The 23,740-nt window shown below is 43.4% G+C and overlaps 1 protein-coding gene across 1 annotated transcript in view; it reads left to right on the top strand.

Annotated features, from left to right (window-relative positions):
• The window catches only part of dnah9l (dynein, axonemal, heavy polypeptide 9 like), a 668,659-nt gene that overhangs the window by 449,668 nt on the left and 195,251 nt on the right, over positions 1 to 23,740 (top strand). Inside the window, exons 51-53 of the mRNA XM_070873660.1 lie at positions 1,858 to 2,051; positions 8,649 to 8,811; positions 8,896 to 9,019. Of these exons, the coding sequence (XP_070729761.1) occupies positions 1,858 to 2,051; positions 8,649 to 8,811; positions 8,896 to 9,019 (481 nt within the window). The remainder of the gene's footprint in view (positions 1 to 1,857; positions 2,052 to 8,648; positions 8,812 to 8,895; positions 9,020 to 23,740) is intronic.

Below are 23,740 nucleotides of genomic sequence, written 5' to 3'. Positions count from 1 at the left end.
TCCTGCCTTTTTAGTTTAAATCCCCTCCAACAGCACTAGCAAACACTCCGCATAGGACATCGGTTCCGGTCCTGCCCAGGTGCAGACCGTCCGATTTGTACTGGTCCCACCTCCCCCAGAACCGGTCCCAATGTCCCAGGAATTTGAATCCCTCCCCCTTGCACCATTCTTCAAGCCATGTATTCATCTGAGCTATCCTGCAATTCCTACTCTGACTAACACGTGGCACTGGTAGCAATCCTGAGATTACTACCTTTGAGGTCCTACCTTTTAATTTAACTCCTAGCTCCCTAAATTCAGCTTGTAGGACCTCATGCCGCTTTTTACTTACATCGTTGGAACCTATATGTACCACAACAGCTGGCTGTTCACCCTCCCCCTCCAGAATGCGCTGCAGCCGCTCCGAGACATCAGGGAGGCAACATGCCATCCTGGAGTCTCGTTTGCGGCCGCAGATTTGCCTATCTATTCCCCTTACAATAGAATCACCTATCACTATAGCTCTCCCACTCTTTTTCCTGTCCTCCTGTGCAGCAGAGCCACCCCTGGTGTCATGGACTTGGCTGCTGCTGCCTTCCCCTGATGAGCCATCTCCCGCAACAATACCCAAGGTGGTGTATCTGTTTTGGAGGGAGATGACCGCAGGGGACCCCTGCACTACCTTCCTTCCACTGCTCTGCCTGATGGTCACCCATTCCCTCTCTGCCTTTGTAACCTCAGCATTGCGGATGCTCCAGATTGATCAATCCATGCGCAGCTCCAGTGCCGCAATGTGGTCTGTCAGGAGCTGCAGCTGGATACACTTCCTCCACATGTAGTTGTCAGGGACACTGGAAGCATCCCTGACTTCCCACATCGCACAGGAGGAGCATGACACGGGTCTGGGCTCTCCTGGCATGGCTTAAACCTTAAGTTAACCTAATTGATAAGAACGCCAAAGGTTTTTTACTGATCAGAAAAGAAAAAGAAAAAGATTAAATACTCACCAATCCACCAGTCAGTCACTTACCCTCTTGGCTGTGACATCTTCTTTGATTTCTTTTTACTTCTTTATTTCCCTTCTGCCCCTGCCCCTGCACCAGCTGACCTCCTCTGACTGCGTTGGGCAGGTCTGAGGTGCGCACGCGCCCAAAGGGGCCCCGCAAATTCCGAGTTTAGGCATGCACTGCGCATGCGCCTAAACCTAGAACTTGTGATCTGTCAAGAACCCACTTAACAGATTGTACGAATCTAACAGAAATGGGCATTCGCTGGTGCCCAACTTCTGCCCAGCGAATGCCTGTGATATTCTTACGCCTGATAAAAGCAGGCGTAGGGCCTATTTCTTTTTATCAGTGTAAGACTTTTAAAGAACAAAAAAAAATATTTTTTTATAATTTTAACATTTAAAAACCTGTGAAATAAGGTAAGTTTATTTTTAGACCCTTTAAAATATGTACATTTATTTTTCAAAAAATAAAATTTTTGCTTTAAATAATTAAATTCCATTTTGATTAATTTTAAATGTGATTTAAAAATATATATTTTAAGTGATTGTGTATTTTTTGGGGTATTCCTATTCATACTTATGGTGATTCCATTTATACAAAACTCACCCTAAATATGAATGGGTATACCCCTACTTTGATTGGTTTGGCTGGCCCACGTGATCCCAGGAATGCTTGCAAAACACCGACGTCTCTGGGAATCATAGGCCTCTACGCAGGCCTATGCATCGTGGCCCAGGATCGTAAGTCTCCGAACCTCCCAGACACCAGGTAAGTTAATTTAAAAAATCAGGTCGAAGGCATCAGCCACCAACTGCAATTTCTGCATCTTGTGTGAATGCTACTAATTATGTTGTTATTTTGGTTTTAGGTTATTGATGATCATATTTTTACCCAAAAGCCATTGATTTACTGCCACTTTGCTCAAGGTGTCGGAGAGCCTCGATATATGCCTGTAACCAATTGGAAAAAGCTACATACAATTCTTACAGATGCACTGGAGCATTATAATGAACTGCATGCAGTAATGAACCTTGTCCTATTCAAGGAAGCCATGCAGCACATGTAAGTATTATACACTGCAGGGAGGATTCTTATCATTTGTGCAGCACTTCTAAATGTATTGTGGCTCAAATTGTTTCATGTGACATGGCAAGAAAGCACACCGCTGCTGCAGAGGACCATAGCGAAGCCCACATTCTGCTGGCAAAAATGGACATTGGGAAATCAAGTGCAAAAGAAATGCAGTGTGCAGGCCAGAGATCCATTTTCCTAACCTGCATATGCTGCTTACAAGGCACCATGCACCACACAGAGCTGCACAGAATTTACTCATACTCTCCCCATAAACCTTTTTGAGACTGGTCCAAGAAGTGGTTGTCGATCATGTTGAATGGCAATCCAACATTAGAAACCCATTGGCACAGCACTTGAATTGGGGTCATTGGATATTCTAATTATACAATGATTTTTTGAACCATATTTATAAGAAATAGGAGCAGGAGTAGGCCATAAGGCCCGTCGAGCCTGCTCCACCATTCAATAAGATTATGGCTGATCTTCGACCTCAACTCCACTTTCCCACCTGATCCCCATAACCTGTATCAATGAATTGGGGAATCAGATTGTGCTGAAATTCTCCTGCACCATGTCAACAGAAACCCATCCAAGTGAGTGGCTTGGCATTGGAGTATGTCTGTGCCAGTTCAGTCTAACAATGGAACAGATAATGACCCTAAATTTAATGAATATCCTGTGTCATAATGTCCATTAAAACACCATCTGTCTACTTACTGGTATAAGTCTCCAGCTGGTAGACTTCAATTGGTAAGTAGATTTAAGCTTTGTGCAACCAGGTAACCTTTGTTATGGACACTGGGTGCTTCAATTTCCTTAAATACTACTGCACACATGCAGACACTTGCATAACACATGGCGCAGTGCCTGCAATTATGAAGAGGTGCTTCTAATTTCCAAGGAAACTGAAGTGCCAGTAAGTTCAAATGATATGTTGCTATTTACCATGTCTCACTTATGCAAGGGGGATAGCTATAATGGAGATATTAGGTTGACAACAGAAAAATGCAAAAACACAACAATTAAAATTAAAAAGAAAATATTCAACAGCCATCTGCTCAATGTGGTCACACAGAAACTTGACTTCTTTGAATATCAGTTAGGAACCTAAGAGTGTGAATGGTTATTGTATGAGTGGTCTGATGTGTTTCTGAGCTAGAGAAAGGATTACAAAGTTTGGTGGCTGGAATTTTAGGATATGGTGTGTCTGAAGCAGCAACAGAGATTTATATGTCATGAGAGGGAAATTCAAAATGCACAATCAATGCCCAGTGCCACGATATTGGAAGTGGTAAAAGTGTTTTTGATGTTGGTTGTTCTGGCAATTGTCCCTGTTAGTACCATGGACAAAAACAAAAAATATCATATAATGGTTTTTAATTGCTAGTAGAAAGTGCAATATATATAATATTCTACCTTTTTGAGCTTCATTTACAATTTTAATACAGCCCTTATCTGGGTCTTTTATGGAAGTAAAAAATGGTTACTCATTCTGTATATTTTAATTTCGTTCCTTTTCTTTCAAAACTGAATATAAAATTATATTTCAGACTAAATTATCTTAAGTAGAATATTATTTTCTAATTGGTTAGTTATGAGTTTCTGAAATTGACAGCTGAACACTGGGAATATATGCTGCTATGAAATCTTCTGCATAACATTTCCCGCCTATCAGACTGTTGAACAGTATTCGTGAAATTCTAGTGCATATTCTGTTGCAACTGATGAAGTAAAATGGAATAATTGATATTCAGTATTTCATTTAGTAAGAAAATTGTGTTCAAATGCTTTAATTTCTTTTAAACCAGTTCACTCAGTTTAATTGATCATTGTCTCTGGAACAGAGGAAACCTTGTAATCCATTAGGTTAGTGCAAAAAAGAAATTCTAAAAGTAGGTAAGACACCGAAGAAATGTTCAATGTAGTGAAAACTATGGGCCAGAATTTGCAGTCGGAGGTATACTTCCAGAGTACGCCTCCAACCCGTATTTTTTTTTAATCTGCACTTACCTTTCGGCTTCAGGGACTTTGTGTCCTGGGCCTGCAGGGGTATGCTTGCATAAAGGCTCACGGATCCCAGGGATGCAAGTGGATCGTAAGCATCCCTGGGAGCATGTGGACCAGGTCCTCCAATCAGAAAGGAGGATTCCTAAAAATGCTGATGAGGATTCCCCATAAGTATATTAGGATTCCTCAAATAATTAAACAATTTAAACAACTGGAATAAAAATAAATGTTCCCATTTTCAAATTTAATTAAGGGTCCCTTCAAGAAAGCATATACAATAAAAATTTCATTTTTTGAAAAATAATTTTAATCCATGTTAAAATTTACATAAACTAATTTTAAATGTTTGTACATGATTTTTAAATTTAAAATTTAAAATTTAAGATTTGCATAACCCTTATGCTGATGAAAGCAGGCCTTATCCCAGCTTTTACCAGGAGTAAGGGTTTTGTGGACATTTGCTGGGCAGTAATTGGGTAACTGCGCCGGCGAAAATGATTTTTGAGTCGGTGTGGATGATCTGTCAAGTCAAACCTTGACAGATTGCAAGTTCTGGTTTTTCGCACATGCAGAAACCTGGAACTTGCGGGGCCTTTCTGAAAGCTTACAACAGCGTACATTCATACACCGCCATCAGGAGCGCAAAATCCGTGCCTATGTTTTAGTTGGACAAATTTGCCTAAATATTGTACCAAATACATAGGGGGTGAAATAGGACCTCATTACACCTATTTTCTAAGTGGAAAACATGTCCAATAAGGTCCAGTTTAGGGGGCCAACCTCTCGCGTCAGAAACGTGTCCAATACCCTATTGGTTTGGGTACTGTAGAGGCATCCCTGGGAGCCACCTAAAACAGACATTGGGCCCCTTGAAAATGCTAATAAGGGGCTTAACTCCTGTTTTAGAACCGAAACCAGAAGTTGGTTTGTCCTGAATGCAACAAGCATCTCGCCTGCTGCGTTCAGGACTACTTAGTTTAAATGCGGCCTAACCAGTTGTCCACTGGAGCCCATCACAAAAATTATTCCATTTTTAAAATAAATTCTCAGCTAGAAGGTCCTCTTGGCTCCACATTAAAACTGCAAGCCTCTGCCGGCCATCAGTTGTCTCCTTCCCAGACTCACAGGCTTCCTTGGCTATCCATGGCTGGTTATCCCTTCTCTTACCGCCCTTCTTTTTCACTGGGTCACAGTCTAAGGATAAGGGGTAAGCCATTTAGGACCGAGATGAGGAGAAACTTCTTCACCCGGAGAGTGGTGAACATGTGGAATTCTCTACCACAGAAAGTAGTTGAGGCCAATTCACTAAATATATTCAAAAGGGAGTTAGATGAAGTCCTTACTACTAGGGGGATCAAGGAAGCAGGAAGGGGGTACTGAATTTGCATGTTCAGCCATGAACTCATTGAATAGCATTGCAGGCTTGAAGGGCCGAATGGCCTACTCCTGCACCTATTTTTTATGTTTCTATGTTTCTAAGAGGGGACAGAGTGTAGTGTAACAAAATTTGCAGATGACACAAAGATTATTGGGAAAGCAGTTTGTGTAGAGGACACAGAGAGGCTGCAGAGAGATTTAGATAGGTTGAGCGAATGGGCTAAGGTTTGGCAGATGGAATACAATGTCGGAAAATGTGAAGTCATCCACCTTGGAAAAAAAAAACAGTAAAAGGGAATATTATTTGAATGGGGAGAAATTACAACATGCTGCCGTGCAGAGGGACCTGGGGGTCCTTGTGCATGAAACTCTTTTGAGTTAACCTGCAGAAACATAAAACATTAAAACCATGCCACCCGACCTGGGTGACACAGCAGACATTTTCAAGGCCCCTTTTTTTTTTTGGTTTTTTTTTGGGGCGCTAAAATCAAATTTTTCCTTTTTCCAGTGCCCCCTATAAAAGGAGAGGGGGACACTAAAAGCACCGGCAATTAAAACAAATTAAACTTAAAAACGTAAAATCAAATTAAAATTTGGTTGCCGGGCGTGATGATGCACTCCAGTCCCTCCGGTGCCCACCTCTCGCGGAAGGCCGCGAGCGTACCGGTGGACACCGTGTGCTCCATCTCCAAGGACACCCTGGACCGGATGTAAGAGCGGAAGAGAGGCAGGCAGTCAGGTTGAACGACCCCCTCGACCGCCCGCTGCCTGGATCGGCTGATGGCACCCTTGGCCGTGCCCAGGAGCAGTCCTACGAGGAGGCCTTCGGACCTACCCGCTCCCCTCCGCACAGGGTGCCCAAAGATCAGGAGTGTGGGACTGAAGTGCAGCCAGAATTTCAGGAGCAGCCCCTTCAAATAATGGAACAGGGGCTGCAACCTCGTGCACTCAATAAAAACATGGAACACGGACTCCTCCAGACCGCAGAAATTGCAGGCGGCCTGGGAGTCCGTGAACCGGCTTAAAAATTTATTGCACGGCACTGCTCCGTGCACCACCCTCCAGGCCAAGTCCCCGATGAATAATGGGAGGACCCCTGCGTAGAGTGCCTCCTTGTGCATGAATCCCAGAAAGTTAGTTTGCAGGTGCAGCAGGTAATCAGGAAGGCGAATGGAATGTTGGCCTTCATTGCGAGAGGAATGGAGTACAAAAGCAGGGAGGTCCTGCTGCAACTGTACAGGGTATTGGTGAGGCCACATCTGGAGTACTGCGTGCAGTTTTGGTCACCTTACATAAGGAAGGATATACTAGCCTTGGAGGGAGTATAGAGACGATTCACTAGGCTGATTCCGGAGATGAGGGGGTTACCTTATGATGATAGATTGAGTAGACTGGGTCTTTACTCATTGGAGTTCAGAAGGATGAGGGGTGATCTTATAGAAACATTTAAAATAATGAAAGGGATGGACAAGATAGAGGCAGAGAGGTTGTTTCCACTGGTCAGGGAGACTCGAACTAGGGGGCACAGCCTCAAAATACGGTGGAGCCAATTTAAAACCGAGTTGAGAAGGAATTTCTTCTCCCAGAGGGTTGTGAATCTGTGGAATTCTCTGCCCAAGGAAGCAGTTGAGTCTAGCTCATTGAATGTATTTAAATCACAGATAGATTGATTTTTAACCAATAAGGGAATTAAGGGTTACGGGGAGCGGGCGGGTAAGTGGAGCTGAGTTCACGGCCAGATCAGCCATGATCTTTTTGAATGGCGGAGCAGGCTCGAGGGGTAAGAGGACCTACTCCTGTTCCTAATTCTTATGTTCTTATGTTCATCAATGACCTTCCCTCCAGCATAAGATCAGAAGTGGGGATGTTCGTTGATGATTGCATAGTGTTCAGTTCCATTCGCAACTTCTCAGAAAATGAAGCAGTCCATGCCCGCATGCAGCAAGACCTGGATGACATTTAGGCTTGGGCTGATAAGTGGCAAGTAACATTTGTGCCACACAAGTGCCAGGCAATGACCATCTCCAATAAGTGAGAGTCTAGCCACCTCCCCATGATATTTAATAGCATTACCATCGCCAAATTCCCCCCACCCTCGACATCAAGGCAGCATTTGACTGTATGTGGCATAAAGGAACTCGAGTAAAATTGAAGTCAATGGGAATCAGGGAGGAAAACTCTCAACTGGCTGGGATTATATGTAGCACAAAGGAAGATGACTGTGGTTGCTTGAAGTCAATCATCCCAGCCCCAGGACATCGCTGCAGGAGTTCCTCAGGGCAGTGCCCGAGGCCCAACCATCTTCAGCTGCTTCATTCGCACGCAGCATTCGAAATAAAGTAAATGAGTTGACAGCACAAATCATTACAAATGGGTATGATTTGGTGGCCATTACAGAAACGTGGTTGAAGGGTGGCCAAGACTGGGATTAAATAGACAGGGGTATCTGACAATTCGGAAGGATAGACAAGAAGGGAAAGGAGGTGGGGTAGCTCTGTTAATAAAGGATGATATCAGGGCAGTTGTGAGATGGATAGTGACACAATTAATTCAGAGACTAGGGCCCATCTTGCACCCCCCCCCCCCCCCCCAAGACCCTTTGCAATCAGTGAGCTAATTTTGGGGCCTGAACTGGTGCCCGTAGCTCATTGGTACTATATTAATGAGGCCATCAAATCAAGTCACCATAGTTGTGCTGCAGGACTCATTAGGCACCTGCCGTGTGTAGTGTACCTAGATGGAGCCCTGGTTTGGGCATTATCCAATTTCTGGCCTTAATATTTTCTGGCTGTACCATCTTGAAAGTACGAATAATTTTATGCCTAGAATAATGTATTCCTTGGTGTGATTATCAATTGATAAGCTTATTGTATAATCTTTAACCATCATCTAAACTATTCTACTTTTTGAATTTAATTTTTCCAACTATACTTGTCAGTTCAGGGGCTAATTATTGGTGCATTCTATATCATTGATGCATAAAAAGCATCAAAGACAACTTGTCACAACGTTTATGTGTTGATGTAATGCATGAACCAAAAGTGTTTATTGAAAAAATCATTCCAGAAGCATAAATAGTTTCCACTGGTGCTTACCAGGGAAAGTGTTTTAAATTTGAACTGATTTGTTGCAGTTTAGACATGCATTGCATGCTTGACTGGAAATTTTTTTTTCTGAGATACTAATTTTTAATTGTCACAGCTGTCGTATAAGTCGTATTTTGGAGGCTCCACGAGGCAATGCCCTTTTAGTTGGCGTTGGAGGAAGTGGCAAACAAAGCCTGTGCCGTTTGGCAGCATTTCTCAGTTCACTGGAGGTGTTTCAGATTACACTACGTAAAAACTATGGCATTCCTGATCTCCGGGTAAGAAGTCTGATTGCGAAACGAGGCAACTATGTTTTGACTTATGAGGTCCTTACTATTTTTTTTATCTGAATGATTACACAGAGTGATATTGCTGCTTTATACATCAAAGTTGGAGTGAAGAACATTGGCACAGTATTCCTTCATACAGATGCTCAAATACCAGATGAACGATTCCTGGTTCTAATTAATGACATGTTGGCTTCAGGTAATAGATCATTTTAACTCAAATGTAAGTAATTCAGTTTGATATTTTCTGGTAATAGCACCACAAATTTCTGCATAAAGAGTTTGACAGGAATATTCATTCTTAGAACAGTTCAGACATGTGGTATTTAAAATGAGCAGAGGTCATTGGATTACTGAATAGGCCTCATCAGTAGAGGTGAGGGGTCGGCCATAAAGATTAGTTATACAACATGCATTACCTCACCTTTTGTGACCCTCCTTAGGCATGCAAGCCAAACATAATTTGCTGCAATCAATAAATGCTGAATGCATTCAAGAAAGATCTTTAAAATATTTAGCATGGCTAATGTGAAAACCTTATTCAACGATTTCAGAGTTTTGAGAGTTTTATTTTCTCTGATAAATTTCAGTCATTACAATTGTAAGAATAGCTTTTTAAAAAGAAAAAGTAGTGCAACTATTTTCATAGTAAATATATATGTATTGAATCAGTTTGGTCTGTACCTCAACAGAAGGGTTTTCTTTGCTGTTGCATTAATTTATGTGCATTTGTTGTATCATAATACAAATTTAGCCACAGTAAACAAGAGTGCATTAGCTCATCTTCAATCTGAAAACATAAAAAACAGTGCAATAACATTCTTTGAATTAAAATAAAAATCTGTTGCGTATTTCTCCAATAATTCTAACTATTTTAAATTCACTATGTGCCTTTCTTAATCAGGAGTTCTAAAATCTAAAGAAAACTCATAAGTGGCTGAACAACACTAGCATATACTCAAAATGTTGCCTTAATGTTGAGGGTAGCTGATCTTACCTTTCCTCTGACATTCAGCCCTTGCGTCTATGTCTCGATCAAGGCTGCGATGAGGTATAGTTAGATAACCACTTTTGTATCACTGCTGAGTGTTCGGCTTAACGGTGATGCAAAAGTGGCAATATAATTCCAGAGTTGGGTCCTTAACTAACTCTAGAGTGGAGATGTTGTGGGATCTGACTGGAGGAGGCAGTCTTAAACCACTTGAGTTTGACACCGCATGGAGTATAGCTACAGTGCATTGTCAAACTGGGTTTACAAAGTGTTGAGAAGGTCTATTGGACCTTGCAAACTTCATAAATTTGCCCAGAGAGTATTTAAATGCTTTGGGAGTATGGATTTTCTAGCCCAAGCTGAATTTCATGGGGAAGAGGTAGTTGAGGTGTAAAGTTGCATTTGAGTAGTAAATTCTGACGTGCATTTAACATAACAATACATATTTTACAAGGGTGAATTACAAACATCTGATAATTACTGGATGCAATATCAAATAATTTAAGTTACACAGCAAATTATAAATAATTATGTGGCATATTGGACTAGAATTGTCTCACTAAATCAAGGTCTTAACCTACACTTGTGAAGTGAGTTCAGCACAATGGAAAAAAAATAATTGTTGAGAAGATTTTAATCAAAAGGATTACCATTCCAAATTATTTGTATGCAGATGATTATCCCTTACATTGGTGCACACTGCAACATATGCAAAAAGCCTTCTGTGTGTTTTATTACCTTTGTATATTATTTTGAATCTCTATGTTACATCATCATCATCATAGGCAGTCCCTTGAAATGAGGATGACTTGCTTCCACGGCAAAAAAAGGATGAGTTCACAGGTGTTTCGAATGAAGAACCCGAACTACATCCTCACGGGTGGAAGATGCCTGTGCGTGGATTTTTTTAACCACACCAGCCACCACACCGGCTTGACAGAGCTAGGTCTTGGTCCAGTGGCAAGGATTACCCAAGACAACTGGACACCTGCTCTGATGCACGGACCTAGTGCGCACGCAAATCGCAGTGTGGGCTGGTCCGTGCTGCCCCTGGGCCCCTGACCCCGATCACATCCCTCCAGAGTCTCTTGCCACTCCTTCGCCCCGATCTCGTTGCTCCTGCTGCATCTGCCCACGCTCCAATCACCGACCTGGACCTTGCTGACGTTACTCTTCGCTGCCGTCATCCTCCTGCACCAGCTCGTGTTGTACCCTGTACCCTGTCGTGGCATATATATGTTATATATGTTATTTAAGAAAGAAGCGACTACATTTATATGGAGGAAAGGAGTGAATTGTTGGAACTGGTACAAGTCGAGATATCCTCATCACAACAATAATATTTGTATCAACTGAATCCAGCACATACTTAAACTGTTAGCATTACAATCTGGGAGGTATTTGGGATCAAAAGACTGCCATGAAGGGGAAAAACAAGATAGTAGAAATATGTGAGAACATTAAAAAGCCTATACAGGTTGAGCGTCCGAAATCCGGAAACGTCGGGACTGAGGCTGTTTCGCATTCCGGGTATTTCCCATTTTTGGAACGTCTTTGTGAGGTAGGTGGGGTCAGGCAGCTGCGGTAAGGGGACGAGGTCGGCCCGCCGAGGTGAGGGGGGAGCCGGAGCGAAGTCGGGCCGGGGCGAGGTCAGGCTGCCGAGGGCCGGGGCGGGCGAAGTCGCGGCGAAGTCGGGGCGGGCGAAGTCGCAGAGAAGTCGGGCGGAGGTTGGGCCGTTGAGGACCGAGGCAAGGTAGGGCTAGGGTGAGGCCGGGCCGGGGGGTGAGACCGGGCGAGGTCGGGCTGCCGAGGGCCGGGGCGAGGTCGAGCTGGGGCGAGGTCGGGCCACCGAGGGCCGGGGCGAGGTCGGGCTGCTGAGGGTTGGGGCGAGGTCGGGCCGCCGAGGGCTGGGGCGAGGTCGGGCCGCCGAGGGCTGGGGCGAGGTCGGGCTGCCGAGGGCTGGAGTGAGGTAGGACCACCAAGGGCTGGAACGAGGTCGGGCCGGAGTGAGGTCGGCCACTGAGGGCTGGGGCGAAGTTGGGCCGGGGCGAGGTTGGACCGCGGAGTGCCGGGGCGAGGACGGGCTGCCGAGGGCCGGAGTGAGGTAGGACCACCAAGGGCTGGAACGAGGTCGGGCCGAAGTGAGTCGGGCCGCCGAGGGCCAAGGCGAGGTCAGGTCGACGAGGCGGGGGTAGTCTGGATTTCTGAAGATTTTCCGGTTTCCAGACGACCTCGCCACAGATCGGCCCGGTGTCCGGATTCCAGAGCAATTTGAATTTTGGAACTCCAGATTTCGGACGCTCAATCTGTACTGAACAAGTTTTTTTAAGAATTGGTAAATTAAGCTGCTGCCTTTCAGAAATGATAGTACTCGCACTTGTGTTTTAAGTGAAAATGTTTGTTGCTGTCTGTGTTGTGCACAATTAATGCAATTTGGGTGGATTAACAAGAATGAGAATATAAACTCAATGGAAATACATTGAAGGGTGTGGAGAAACAGTGCAAATCGATAATGCCTTGAAAGTGGGCGATCTGGTAGATAAGACATTAAAAAAAGACAAATATCATTTTAGTTTCTATGGGGCTCAATTTTTCCCAATGCCGTTTTTTGGCGTATTGCCAGAGTTATGCCCTTTTTTTGGCCCCGACTATTCCAAAAAAATAAGTAGCAGGTTTTCCTGTTCTATTTTTTGAAATTGGCTCCATGCAGCCTGCCCTTTAGCATCGGGGGATGGAGCCTAATGTCTGCGCCGACAAAACGATGGTCCACCTTCTGCACATGCGCGAAAAAAAAGGATGTTATTGATGTGATTGACATAAGAACATAAGAACATAAGAAATAAGAACAGGAGTAGGCCATACGGCTCCTCGAGCCTACTCCGCCATTCAATAAGATCATGGCTGATCTAATCATGGACTCAGCTCCACTTCCTCGCCCGCTCCACACAACCCCTTATCCCCTTATCGTTAAAGAAACTGTCTATTTCTGGCTTAAATTTATTCAATGTCCCAGCTTCCACAGCTCTCTGAGGCAGTGAATTCCACAGATTTACAACCCTCTGAGAGAAGAAATTTCTCCTCATCTCTATTTTAAATGGGCGGCCCCTTATTCTAAGATCATGCCCTCTAGTTCTAGTCTCCCCCATCAGTGGAAACATCCTCTCTGTATCCACCTTGTCAAACCCCCTCATAATCTTACAGATTTCGATAAGATCACCTCTCATTCTTCTGAATTCCAATGAGTAGAGGCCCAACCTACTCAACCTTTCCTCATAAGTCAAATCCTTCATCCCCGGAATCAACCTAGTGAACCTTCTCTGAACTGCCTTCAAAGCAAGTATATCCTTTTGTAAATATGGAAACTAAAACTGTACGCAGTATTCCAGGTGTGGCCTCACCAATACCTTATATAGCTGTAGCAAGATTTCCCTGCTTTTATACTCCATCCCCTTTGCAATAAAGGCCAAGATACCATTGGCCTTCCTGATCACTTGCTGTACCTGCATACTATCCTTTTGTGTTTCATGCACAAGTATCCCCAGGTCCCACTGTACTGCAGCACTTTGTAATCTTTCTCCATTTAAATAATAACTTGCTCTTTGATTTTTTTCTGCCAAAGTGCATGACCTCACATTTTCCAACATTATACTCCATCTGTCAAATTTTTTCCCACTCACTTAGCCTGTTTATGTCCTTTTGCATTGCTTTTCCTCCCATCTTTGTATCGTCAGCAAACTTGGCTAGGTTACACTCAGTCCCTTCTTCCAAGTCATTAATGTAGATTGTAAATAGTTGGGGTCCCAGCACTGGCTGCACATGCCCAGTACAGCTCCCGGTCTACATTCGGCCATTTTTAAAGAGCCAGTTATGTGTGAGAACTTTAATTCTCAATGGAAAAATTGGAGCTGCAATACAAGATGCAACACGGCTCAAGGACCAAGAACTTCTTACAGGATGAAGTGGAGGCACTAGTTACTATAATTGAGGCCAGCTGGCACGAGCTGGACACCAGCAGAGGTCACATGAAAGTTTCACCAAAAGAAATGAAGAAACACTGGAACCAACTTGCAGAAGATTATTGTGTAATGGTGACCACCCCGAGGTCTGGAGGCCAGTGTAAAAAAAAAAGTGGCAGGACCTTGGTCAAGTAGTTAGCGTAAGTAATATTTTCATTTATTCACTGAAATTGTAAATGTGACCATCTGTATATGTCCCACCCAGCAGAAAGACACCCTCTCTTAAAAAGTTATATTATCATCTTTGCAGAGGAAAGTGGCACACAACAAAAGGGAAAGAACTTGAACAGGAGGAGGCCCGGCAAATCTGCACCCACTGACACACTTGGAAGACAGGGTCGCTGCTTTGATGGCTCCTGCCTGGAGAAAAGCAACCACCACTGCACAAGCTGGCCAACACTTGAGGGAGAGGGTAAGTCCTGCAAATTCCACAGTCTGGCTTTACTAAATGTTAAGTACTGCGCGGGCTAACGATGCTTCAATTCATGGGGATGTCTCCGTCAGCTACGCTTCGGTTGATGCAATGTGCTAACATTCATCGTGGTCCTTCAAATCAGCCTGTTGCCTGCGCTGTGTGAGCCTACTCATGCCACCCACCCTTCCCCTCCTCTGCTGTTAACCATTTGTCTGTTGTGTTATATTTTGCAGAACTTGAGGCCAACCCTGACGATGCAGAAGAAGATTCAGATGTGGACGAGAAGAGGAGAACATCTTCCAATCCCATCTTCCAGATCAAGAATATGGGGGTGAGGGGAAGGTAATGGATGAAGCCCCCACTCTTGTACTCACTCTGGAGGAGGTGCAGGTGCTGCCCATTGAGATGCCAGCCCCTTTCCTGTGCGGTATGAGTGTTGGGACATTCCTTGCTTACCCACAGTCCGAGGCTGAGGATTCCAGTAGGGTGCAGCGAGGCACACCCAGCGCCCCACCGTCCGAGGCTGTGGGTCCCAGTGGGATGCAGCAAGGGCACACCCAGGGCTCCACCGTCCAAGGCTGCGGGTCCCATGGGATGCAGCGAGCCATGCCCAGGGTGAAGAGGGGAAGGAGAGCTCGATCGCCCTCTCCTGAGGTGCAGGATCTAACAGATGTGGTTCAGATGATTGCAATGAATGCAGAGAGCATTGAGTTTATACGATCACTCCTGGACACCATCAGTGGGGTGGGTGAAAGGTATTAGGACTGCCGGGAGAAGTAACAACACTCTCACAAGAAATGGGAGCACTGTCCGGCAACATGAGCGAGAGAATGTCTCAGGCAGCTGATACAATGTCGGTGTACATGAGAGAGGGAATATCGCAGGTATCTGATGCGCTGTTAGTGAACATAAGGGAGGGAATGTTAGAGGTACTTGAGACACTGTCAGGGCACAAGAGCGAGGGAATGTCGGAGTTAGTTGCTGCAATAAGGGAACACGCCCAGACCCCGCGCCCATTGACAGAATCGACTGCTACTCCCACTCCAATCGCCAGACCAGCTTGTAAGACAGCTTAGAGCTTGTAAACGATTTTAGAATTTGTAAGTGATCTTAAAGTTGTAAGTGATCTTAACTGAAAACTTTAAATTTGACACAAGAATATTTTTATTAAAATTAAGTTAAGTAAAAACAAATGTTTGTTAAACTTTTGAATAAAATATATTTAAAATTATAATTGAATCATTTCCATTATTTGTTCCATTATTAATACAACTTTTTGAGGTAAAGAAGAATCAATTCCATTATTTGTTCCATTAACACAACACAACATTACGGAACAGGTCCAAACAGTAAACATGGTCCATTTTGAATAGTTGTCGCTGAACTTTCAAGCAGCAAAGTGTTCACGGATGAGCTGCTGGCACAAGGCTTGAGCAATTGTTAAAGGGGTACGACGGCCCGCCCTCCTCTGCCGTTGTGCTCCCGGTTCAGGTAGTTGCATGGCTTCCTCGTCCTCCTTTTCCTACTCGTTATCTGCATTTTCCTCCTCATCATCAGCCACTCTCACCTCAGGTGGGTCTTCTACTGCCAGTTGCTGCTGCCTCATGATGGCTAAGTTATGTAGCATGCAGCACACAACAGTGAACTGACCGACAATCTCAGGGGAGTATTGCAAGTAGCCTCCGGAATGGTCCAGGCATTGGAAACGCTGTTTTAAGATGCCAATGGTCCTCCCTATTATGCTGCACATCGCAATGTGTGACATGTTGTATTTCCGGTCAGCTTCCATCGGGTTACGTGTAGGTGCGTCGTGAGCTAGGTGGCGAGGCAATACCCTTTGTCTCCCAGTAATCAGCTCTGCCCTTCTGGCTGCTGCTGAAACATGGCAGATATAGCACTCCCACATAGGATCAACGCATCATGGATGCTCTCAAGGTATCTTGCATCAACTGACATGATGCAATGCATGTCGTCACACACAAGTTGCACATTAACGGATTGGAAGCCTTTTCTGTTCCTGTACATCCGGAGGTTAAGCTTGCTGATGCATATTTAATGTGTTCCTGACTCCCTCCAAAGCTTCGCATAAAAACAATGGCGCCGATTTTTTGATGTGCGCTGGTTTTTCTTAAGTGTCCAGAAGGTTTTTTAGGAGTGGTCACATATGCTGTCCTAGGAGAAAGGTAAGTTGGCCAAACTTGCATAAATGTGAAAAATTGGCACAGATGTCAGGTTCCACCCCTTATGATGCAAAAAAAAACCTAACCTAAAAAAATCGTAACCAACTGAATTACGCTGGTGCACAATCTTTGGGGAACCTTCAATTTTTAAATTTAGGCCAAAAAAAGTGGCGCGCGCCAAAAAAACGGTGCAAATCACTGGGGAAAATTGAGCCCTATAAATGGGGCCATACAGTACAAGAATGAAGAAATAATTTTGTACAAGGCAGTGGTTAGGTCGCGGTTATAATGCTGTATTCAGTTTTGGGTGTTTCATTATAAAAATAATACTAAAGCTATAATTCATCAGGATAATACCAGAGATGAGAAAATATAGTTGTGGGCAAATCCTTGAGATATTGGGACTATTTCCATTGAAGTAAAGCAGGCTAAAGGATAAGTAATTGAGGTTCTTAAAATTAAGAATGGTATTGCTTTGAATAGGGAAAGACCATTTCATCTGCTTGAGGAGTCGGTGATAAATGGTCATGAATTTAAAATTGTTACTAAGTGAGTGAAGAGAAATGTAGGAGAACTTCCTTGACACAAAGTTGTTGGAGCATGGAATGTTTTGCTACGCGGACTAGTTGAAGCAGAGATCATTGTATCCTTTAAGGGAAGAGTAGATAAACATTTGCAGCAGAGAAAGTTACAGGACTATGGGAGGGGAGCAGGGCATTGCGATTCGTTTTGGACTCTAGCAAAAAAGCTAGCACAGACCTTCTGAGCTGCTAACTTCTAAAGTTATAAGTTGGAATATCAATCCCTAATTGTCATGGATACGACTGCTGCCAATGAACCGGAAGTAGTTGTGCATGCGCAGTTCCAGTGTTTCTTTTGTTTGTTGTCGCTGGACTTCCCAAAATGAGGAATAAAGAAGTGGATTTTTTTAAATCTTGTTCATTTTGTAGTTTAATTTATTAATTGTGTGAATTGTAGAATTTATACAGGTATGAGCCACTTGTTTGAAACAGGATTGTGATCTGCTTCAGTGTTTCTGATCAGACATTTCTCTTAACAGCTCCCGTGTTGACAGCCCTGACAAGTGAGGAAATAGGTTAGTTGTTTTTAAATCGATGATACCAGAGGTTGAGAAGGAACGAGAAGACTAGGTAATGGTGAGGTGACAGCAAGCTCGGCTTTTAAACATCTGTAGGTTGTCGGAGGAAGGAAAGATTGGGGGAGGGAATGAGTTCCAGAAGTTTAAGGTCCCAGTAAAGTACAGATTAGTGCAGGAGATGATGCTAATTACTGAGCGGTTAAAAATGGTTTTCTGCCGAGCTAAGGTGTTTGGGGGCTGAGTTACACGAGCCGTTGTGAACGTTATTTTTAAAATTTGCCTGTTTTTTAAATTTGTGTGTCATATACACTCTAGATTCCTCAAGGAAATGAAGACTGTGTTTAATACTTTCAACTGTCCATAATTGCAGGGCATGTAGCCAAAGAGCAGAGGTTAGAGAATGTAATTTCATATTTAATAGTGAGGAATGCACCCTGGCCTTGCAGACCAATTGGTTTAACATTGCTAGTGAGAAAGATAGGCCAGCATCTTTATATCTTATTTCAGATGTCTTGTATGTCATGTTGTATCTCAGCTATTTTACTTTTAACTCTCTTGAAATATTAGTAAATTTATCAGATAAAACCTACTAAATATTTGTATATGTGTATATATAGTTTGTAAATCTTGCCACAGCAAATGCAATTAAATCTGTATTTTTAAAAAATAATTACTTTATTTGAATCTCCGGATAATAATTTACAAGAATGTACACAATAGATCTGAATTATAAATTCATGTTGGCTTTGTGTCGACTGTCTACTGTGTTAAAAAAATACTGTCACAGCTGTAACTATGGCAACAGTCACTGCCTTTTGATTAAAACTTTTTTATATGGGCAGATTGTGAAGGGAGTCTTATGAATAATTTTGCAATGCAACACATATAGATCAACAGAGGGCATTGAATGTCCATCATTTTCTGAGTTAATTTTTTTTTGAACAGATACCCTGACAAGAATCCTGAGTTACATCCTCCATAACCATAAAATTAGTGCATTACCACTCTTGTCTCTCTCTGATGTTAGTCTTGCTTCCCATCTAAAACTTGCAAAACTGAGACTGTTCACACAATATTGCAACATGTCTGGACCTTTTGCTTTGTATACAAAGAACTAGGCCCGGAATTTGCGGTGAGCAGCGAAGTGAAGGTATTCGCCACTACCCCTTACAAAGTAAGCTTCGCACAAAGATCTCGTGATCCCAGTTCAAGAAGTTCAGGTTTTCCAATGTTCAATTCAAATCAATGGAGTATAGTGGGAATCCCCTAGTGTGAACTGCTGTGACATCAATAAGCTGTCATAACAGCCAATCAAAATGGGAAATTTTCCCAGACAGCAAGCAAGAAAGCTCTTAAAATTCTAATTTTTTAAAAATGTTAGAGAGAGCAAAACAAAGATTGGGCCTCTCACAAGGGGAGAAGACAAACCTGAAATAAAGATGAACAAACTTTAAAAAAAAATTAAAGGTTAACTTTTATTAAAATGGATAAATTTGACACTGCACAAAATTAAAATGAGCTTTTCAGGCCCATAACCTTTGTTTAGCAGTCACTACGCTGTTAAAACCCCAGTTACACATAATCCCTTTGGGTCTAACTTTTAGTGGGGAATTTAACAGCGTAATAATTTGAGAGATTTCACTGATTGCCGGCTCTGTGGGGGCAAAGTAAGGTTCACACAAAGATCTTGTGACGCTGCCAGTTCAGCGTCATCCGCACCGCAAATTCTAGATCATTATATTTGTGTTCTTGTATTATTCAGAGGACAAATGGACAAAAATAATCAATGGAACACAATAGATCTCCCTTCACTAATTACTGCATTCCCTTTCCTTCCTAAAGTCCTTTTAAAGTGCTTTTGCCTCCCAAATCTGTGCCCTGGGCATCCAAACCTCATATCCATCTCTCACAAGAATCTCTTTTCAAATATTCCATCTGGCTTTTGCACCGATAGCACTGAGCGACTCTGGCCGACATCATGACTTACATCCTCTGTAATGGTGCTCATGCCATATTATCCCTCGGACTCCTCCTTCTCAATCTCTCTGCAGCATTTGATATTGCCTCCCACCTTCCTTAGCTTCAACTTGGCCAAAACTCAACTACCTATCTCCTGCCCTTGTCGTCAATGATTTACATTGACGTCCAGTCTCTCAATGCATTAAATTCAAATTCTTTGTCATCCTCTTTAGATCCCTCTATGGCCTCCATCCCACTCTTGCTCTGCAACCTCCTCCAGCCATTGAAAAGGAAAGACTTTAAGAGAAGGGATAACCATCTATGGCTAACTAAGGAAATAAAGGATGGTATCAAATTGAAAACAATGACATACAAAGTGGCCACGATTAGTGGGAGGCCAGAGGATTGGGAAAAAAATTTTAAAACAGCAAAGAACGACTAAAAAAATAATAGAGAGGGAAGATAAATTATGAAAGTAAACTAGCAAGAAATATAAAACCAGATAGTAAGAGTTTCTGCAGGTATATAAAAAGGAAGAAAATGGCTAAAGTAAATGTTGGTCCCTTAGAGGATGAGACTGGGGAAGTAAGATCCTGCAAATCCCCTGGGAGGACAGACGCACCAACATCAGTGTCCTCATCCAGGCCAACATCCCCAGCATTGAAGCACTGACCACACTTGATCAGCTCCGCTGGGCAGTCCATATTGTCCGCATGCCAGACACGAGACTCCCAAAGCAAGCGCTCTACTCGGAACTCCTTCATGGCAAAGGTGGACAGAGGAAACATTACAAGTACACCCTCAAAGCTTCCCTGATAAAGTGCAACATCCCCACTGTCACCTGGGAGTCCCTGGCCAAAGACCGCCCTAAATGGAGGAAGTGCATCCGGGAGGGCGCTGAGCGCCTCGAATGTCATCGCCGACTGCATGCAGAAGACAAGCGCAGGCAGCAGAAAGAACGGGTGGCAAACCTGTCCCACCCTCCTTTACCCTCAACGGCTGTCTGTCCCACCTGTGGCAGGGACTGCGGCTCTCGCATTGAACTGTTCAGTCACCTAAGGACTCATTCTAAGAGCGGAAACAAGTCTTCCTCGATTCCAAGGGACTGCCTATGATGATGAATAATGGGGAACAGGGAAATAGGAGAGACGTTGAACAAATATTTTGTATCAGTCTTCATGGTAGAAGACACTAAAAACTTTCCAATAATGGATAATCAAGGGGCTATAGGGAGGGAGGAACTTAAAACAATCACTATTACTAAAGAAGAAGTACTTGGTAAAATAATGGGACTAATGATGGACAAGTCCCCTGTACATGATGGCTTGCATCCTACCGACTGGCGGTGACCCCTTCCCGAAATTGCCCTGCGGGAAATATTCCTTTGCGGAATTGCCCCGCGAGAACATGCTGCTGCCGGTCGATGCTCCCGACAGCTTTTTGTGTTGGTACACTCCTTGTAGGTCGGCCACCCTTAAAGGGGAGGTAGCGCTGCCGGCGACGCCATTTTATTTTTTGTCAGCCAATTGCCAGGTCGGCCCGACAATTATGACACCGGGTTCGGCCGGGCTGCCAACAGGCAGTCTGGCACCCCCTCTTGGGTTCCAGGCCACTGGCCCGACCGAAACCCTTCCTGGTGGCCCAGTGGTCCTAACTTAAGAATGTGCAGAGCTCGCAGCGACTCTCCCCTTTAACTGAAGCAGAGAGACGTTATGATGTATTACAATTGAGTGACCTGCTGCAAGGGCACTTCCGCCCCTCAGCCATAACTACATCCGCCCTGAGCAAAAAAAAATATGAAGTGCCAAATATCGATGGCATCTCTACTGCAACCCATGCGACGAAGAAAAACTTCAAAAAACTGAAGGTGCGCCCCATTTCGGGCAGAGGTGAATTTCTACTCCGCAATCAGCGTGCAACATTGCTGTGGTAAAAAGGTGTTGTACTCAGCAGAAATTATTCAACAGAGTTATGGGGCCCTGGACCCGATGGCTTACATCCTAGGGTCTTAAAAGAAATGGCTGCAGAGATAGGGGATGCATTGGTTGTAATCTACCAAATTTCCCTGGATTCTGGGGCGGTCCCAGCAGATTGGAAAACTGCAAATGTAGCGCCCCTATTTAAAAAAGGAGGCAGACAAAAAGCAGGAAACTATAGACCAATTAGCCTAACATCTGTCATTGGGAAAATGCTGGAGTCCATTATTAAGGAAGCAGTAGTAGGACATTTGGAAAAGCATGATTCAATCAAGCAGAGTCAGCATGGTTTTATGAAAGAGAAAGCATGTTTGACAAATTTGCTGGAGTTCTTTGAGGATGTAACAACCAGGGTGGAGAAGGTGGAACCAATGGATGTGGTGTATTTGGATTACCAGAAGGCATTCAATAATGTACCACATAAGAGGTTACTAGACAAGATAAAAGCTCACGGGGTTGGGGGTAATATATTAGCATGGATAGAGGATTGGTTAACTAACAGAAAACAGAGAGTCGGGATAAATAGGCCATTTTCCGGCTGGCAAACAGTGACTAGTGGGGTGCCACAGAGATCGGTGCTGGGTCCTCAACTATTTACAATCCATATTAATAACTTGGATGAAGGGACCGAGCATAATATAGCCAAGTTTACTGATGATACAAAGATGGGTGGGAAAGCAAATTGTGACAAGGACACAAAAAATCTGCAAAGAGATATAGACAAGCTAAGTGAGTGGGCAAAAATTTGGCAGATGGACTATAATGTGGGAAAATGTGAGGTTTTCCACATTGGCAGAAAAAAATCGAAAAACAAATTATAATTTAAATGGAGAAAAATTGCAAAGTGCTGCAATACAGAGAGACCAGGGGGTCCTTGTGCATGAAACACAAAAAGTTAGTATGCAGGTACAGCAAGTAATCAGGAAGGCAATGGAATGTTGGCCTTTATTGCAAGGGGGATAGAGTACAAAAGCAGAGAAGTCCTGCTACAACTGTACAGGGTTTTGGTGAGGCCACACCTGGAGTACTGCGTACAGTTTTGGTCTCCGTATTTAAGGAAGGATATACTTGCATTGGAGACTGTTCAGAGAAGGTTCACTGGGTTGATTCTGGAGATGAGGGGAATGACTTATGAGGATAGGTTGAGAAGGTTGGGCCTATAAACACTGGAGTTCAGAAGAATGAGAGGTGATCTTATTGAAACATATAAGATAATGAGGGGGCTCGACAAGGTGTATGCAGAGATAATATTTCCACTCATAGGGGAAACTAAAACTAGGGGACATAATCTTAGAATAAGGGGCCACCCATTTAAAACTGAGATGAGGAGAAATTTCTTCTGAGTGTTATAAGTCTATGGAATTCTCTGCCCCAGAGAGCTGTGGGGACTGGGTCATTGAATATATTTAAGGTAGAGATAGACAGATTTTTGAGCAATAAGGGAGTAAAGGGTTATAGGGAGTGAGCAGGGAAGTGGAGCTGAGTCCATGATCAGATCAGCCATGATCTTATTGAATGGTGGAGCAGGCTCGAGGGGCCAAATGGCCTACTCCTGCTCCTATTTCTTATGTTCTTATTGTTGTATATGCTGACTGGATGTACTCGATGTGTAGTCACTGTGAGATTGTATAAGATGGAGACTTGTTTACCTGATGTACTATCAATAACCATGTATATACATGCTGGCACCACTAGAGGGTGCAACTGGTGGAGACCGGGGGTTTCCTGCCCTGGTGGCAGGGCCCTGTATAAAAGGCTGCACACCATGCTTGTACAGCACTCTGGAGTTTGGAATAAAGGACCACTGTCACTACAGTTCAAGTACAACATATTGCCTTGTGGAGTCATTCATAAGTACACTACAGACATAACACTTATGTTCTTATCATCATAGTTTAACATGCCACTCTTCTCAGCATAGATCTGGTCCTAATTGTAAGATTACTAGTCTCAGTTCATGAACATAGTAATAGAATTTGTAGCATCGGTATTACATTTGAAATTCCATAGTAAACTATTGTAGACTTAACTCCTGCAAAGTAAATTTCCATTCTGTCAACTCATCTTCAAGTTAATTAACTTGCGGTTTTACTCACCACCACAAATACTCTCTGACTTGTGGATGCCTAAATGCAACTCTGTTAACTCTTCTGTGTGTAACTTCTACATAAAATTTTCAGCTTAAATTTAGCAACAGTACTTTATGATGCCTAAGTAAAAACATATTGGCCCTGAAATTGCGGTCAGAGGCTTCCCGCGGGCAGATGCCTCCAACCACAAAAAT

This window comes from Pristiophorus japonicus, chromosome 3, assembly GCF_044704955.1.
Source record: "Pristiophorus japonicus isolate sPriJap1 chromosome 3, sPriJap1.hap1, whole genome shotgun sequence".
Taxonomy (NCBI): Eukaryota; Metazoa; Chordata; class Chondrichthyes; family Pristiophoridae; genus Pristiophorus; species Pristiophorus japonicus.
This window is presented reverse-complemented; position numbering and strand designations above follow the sequence as displayed.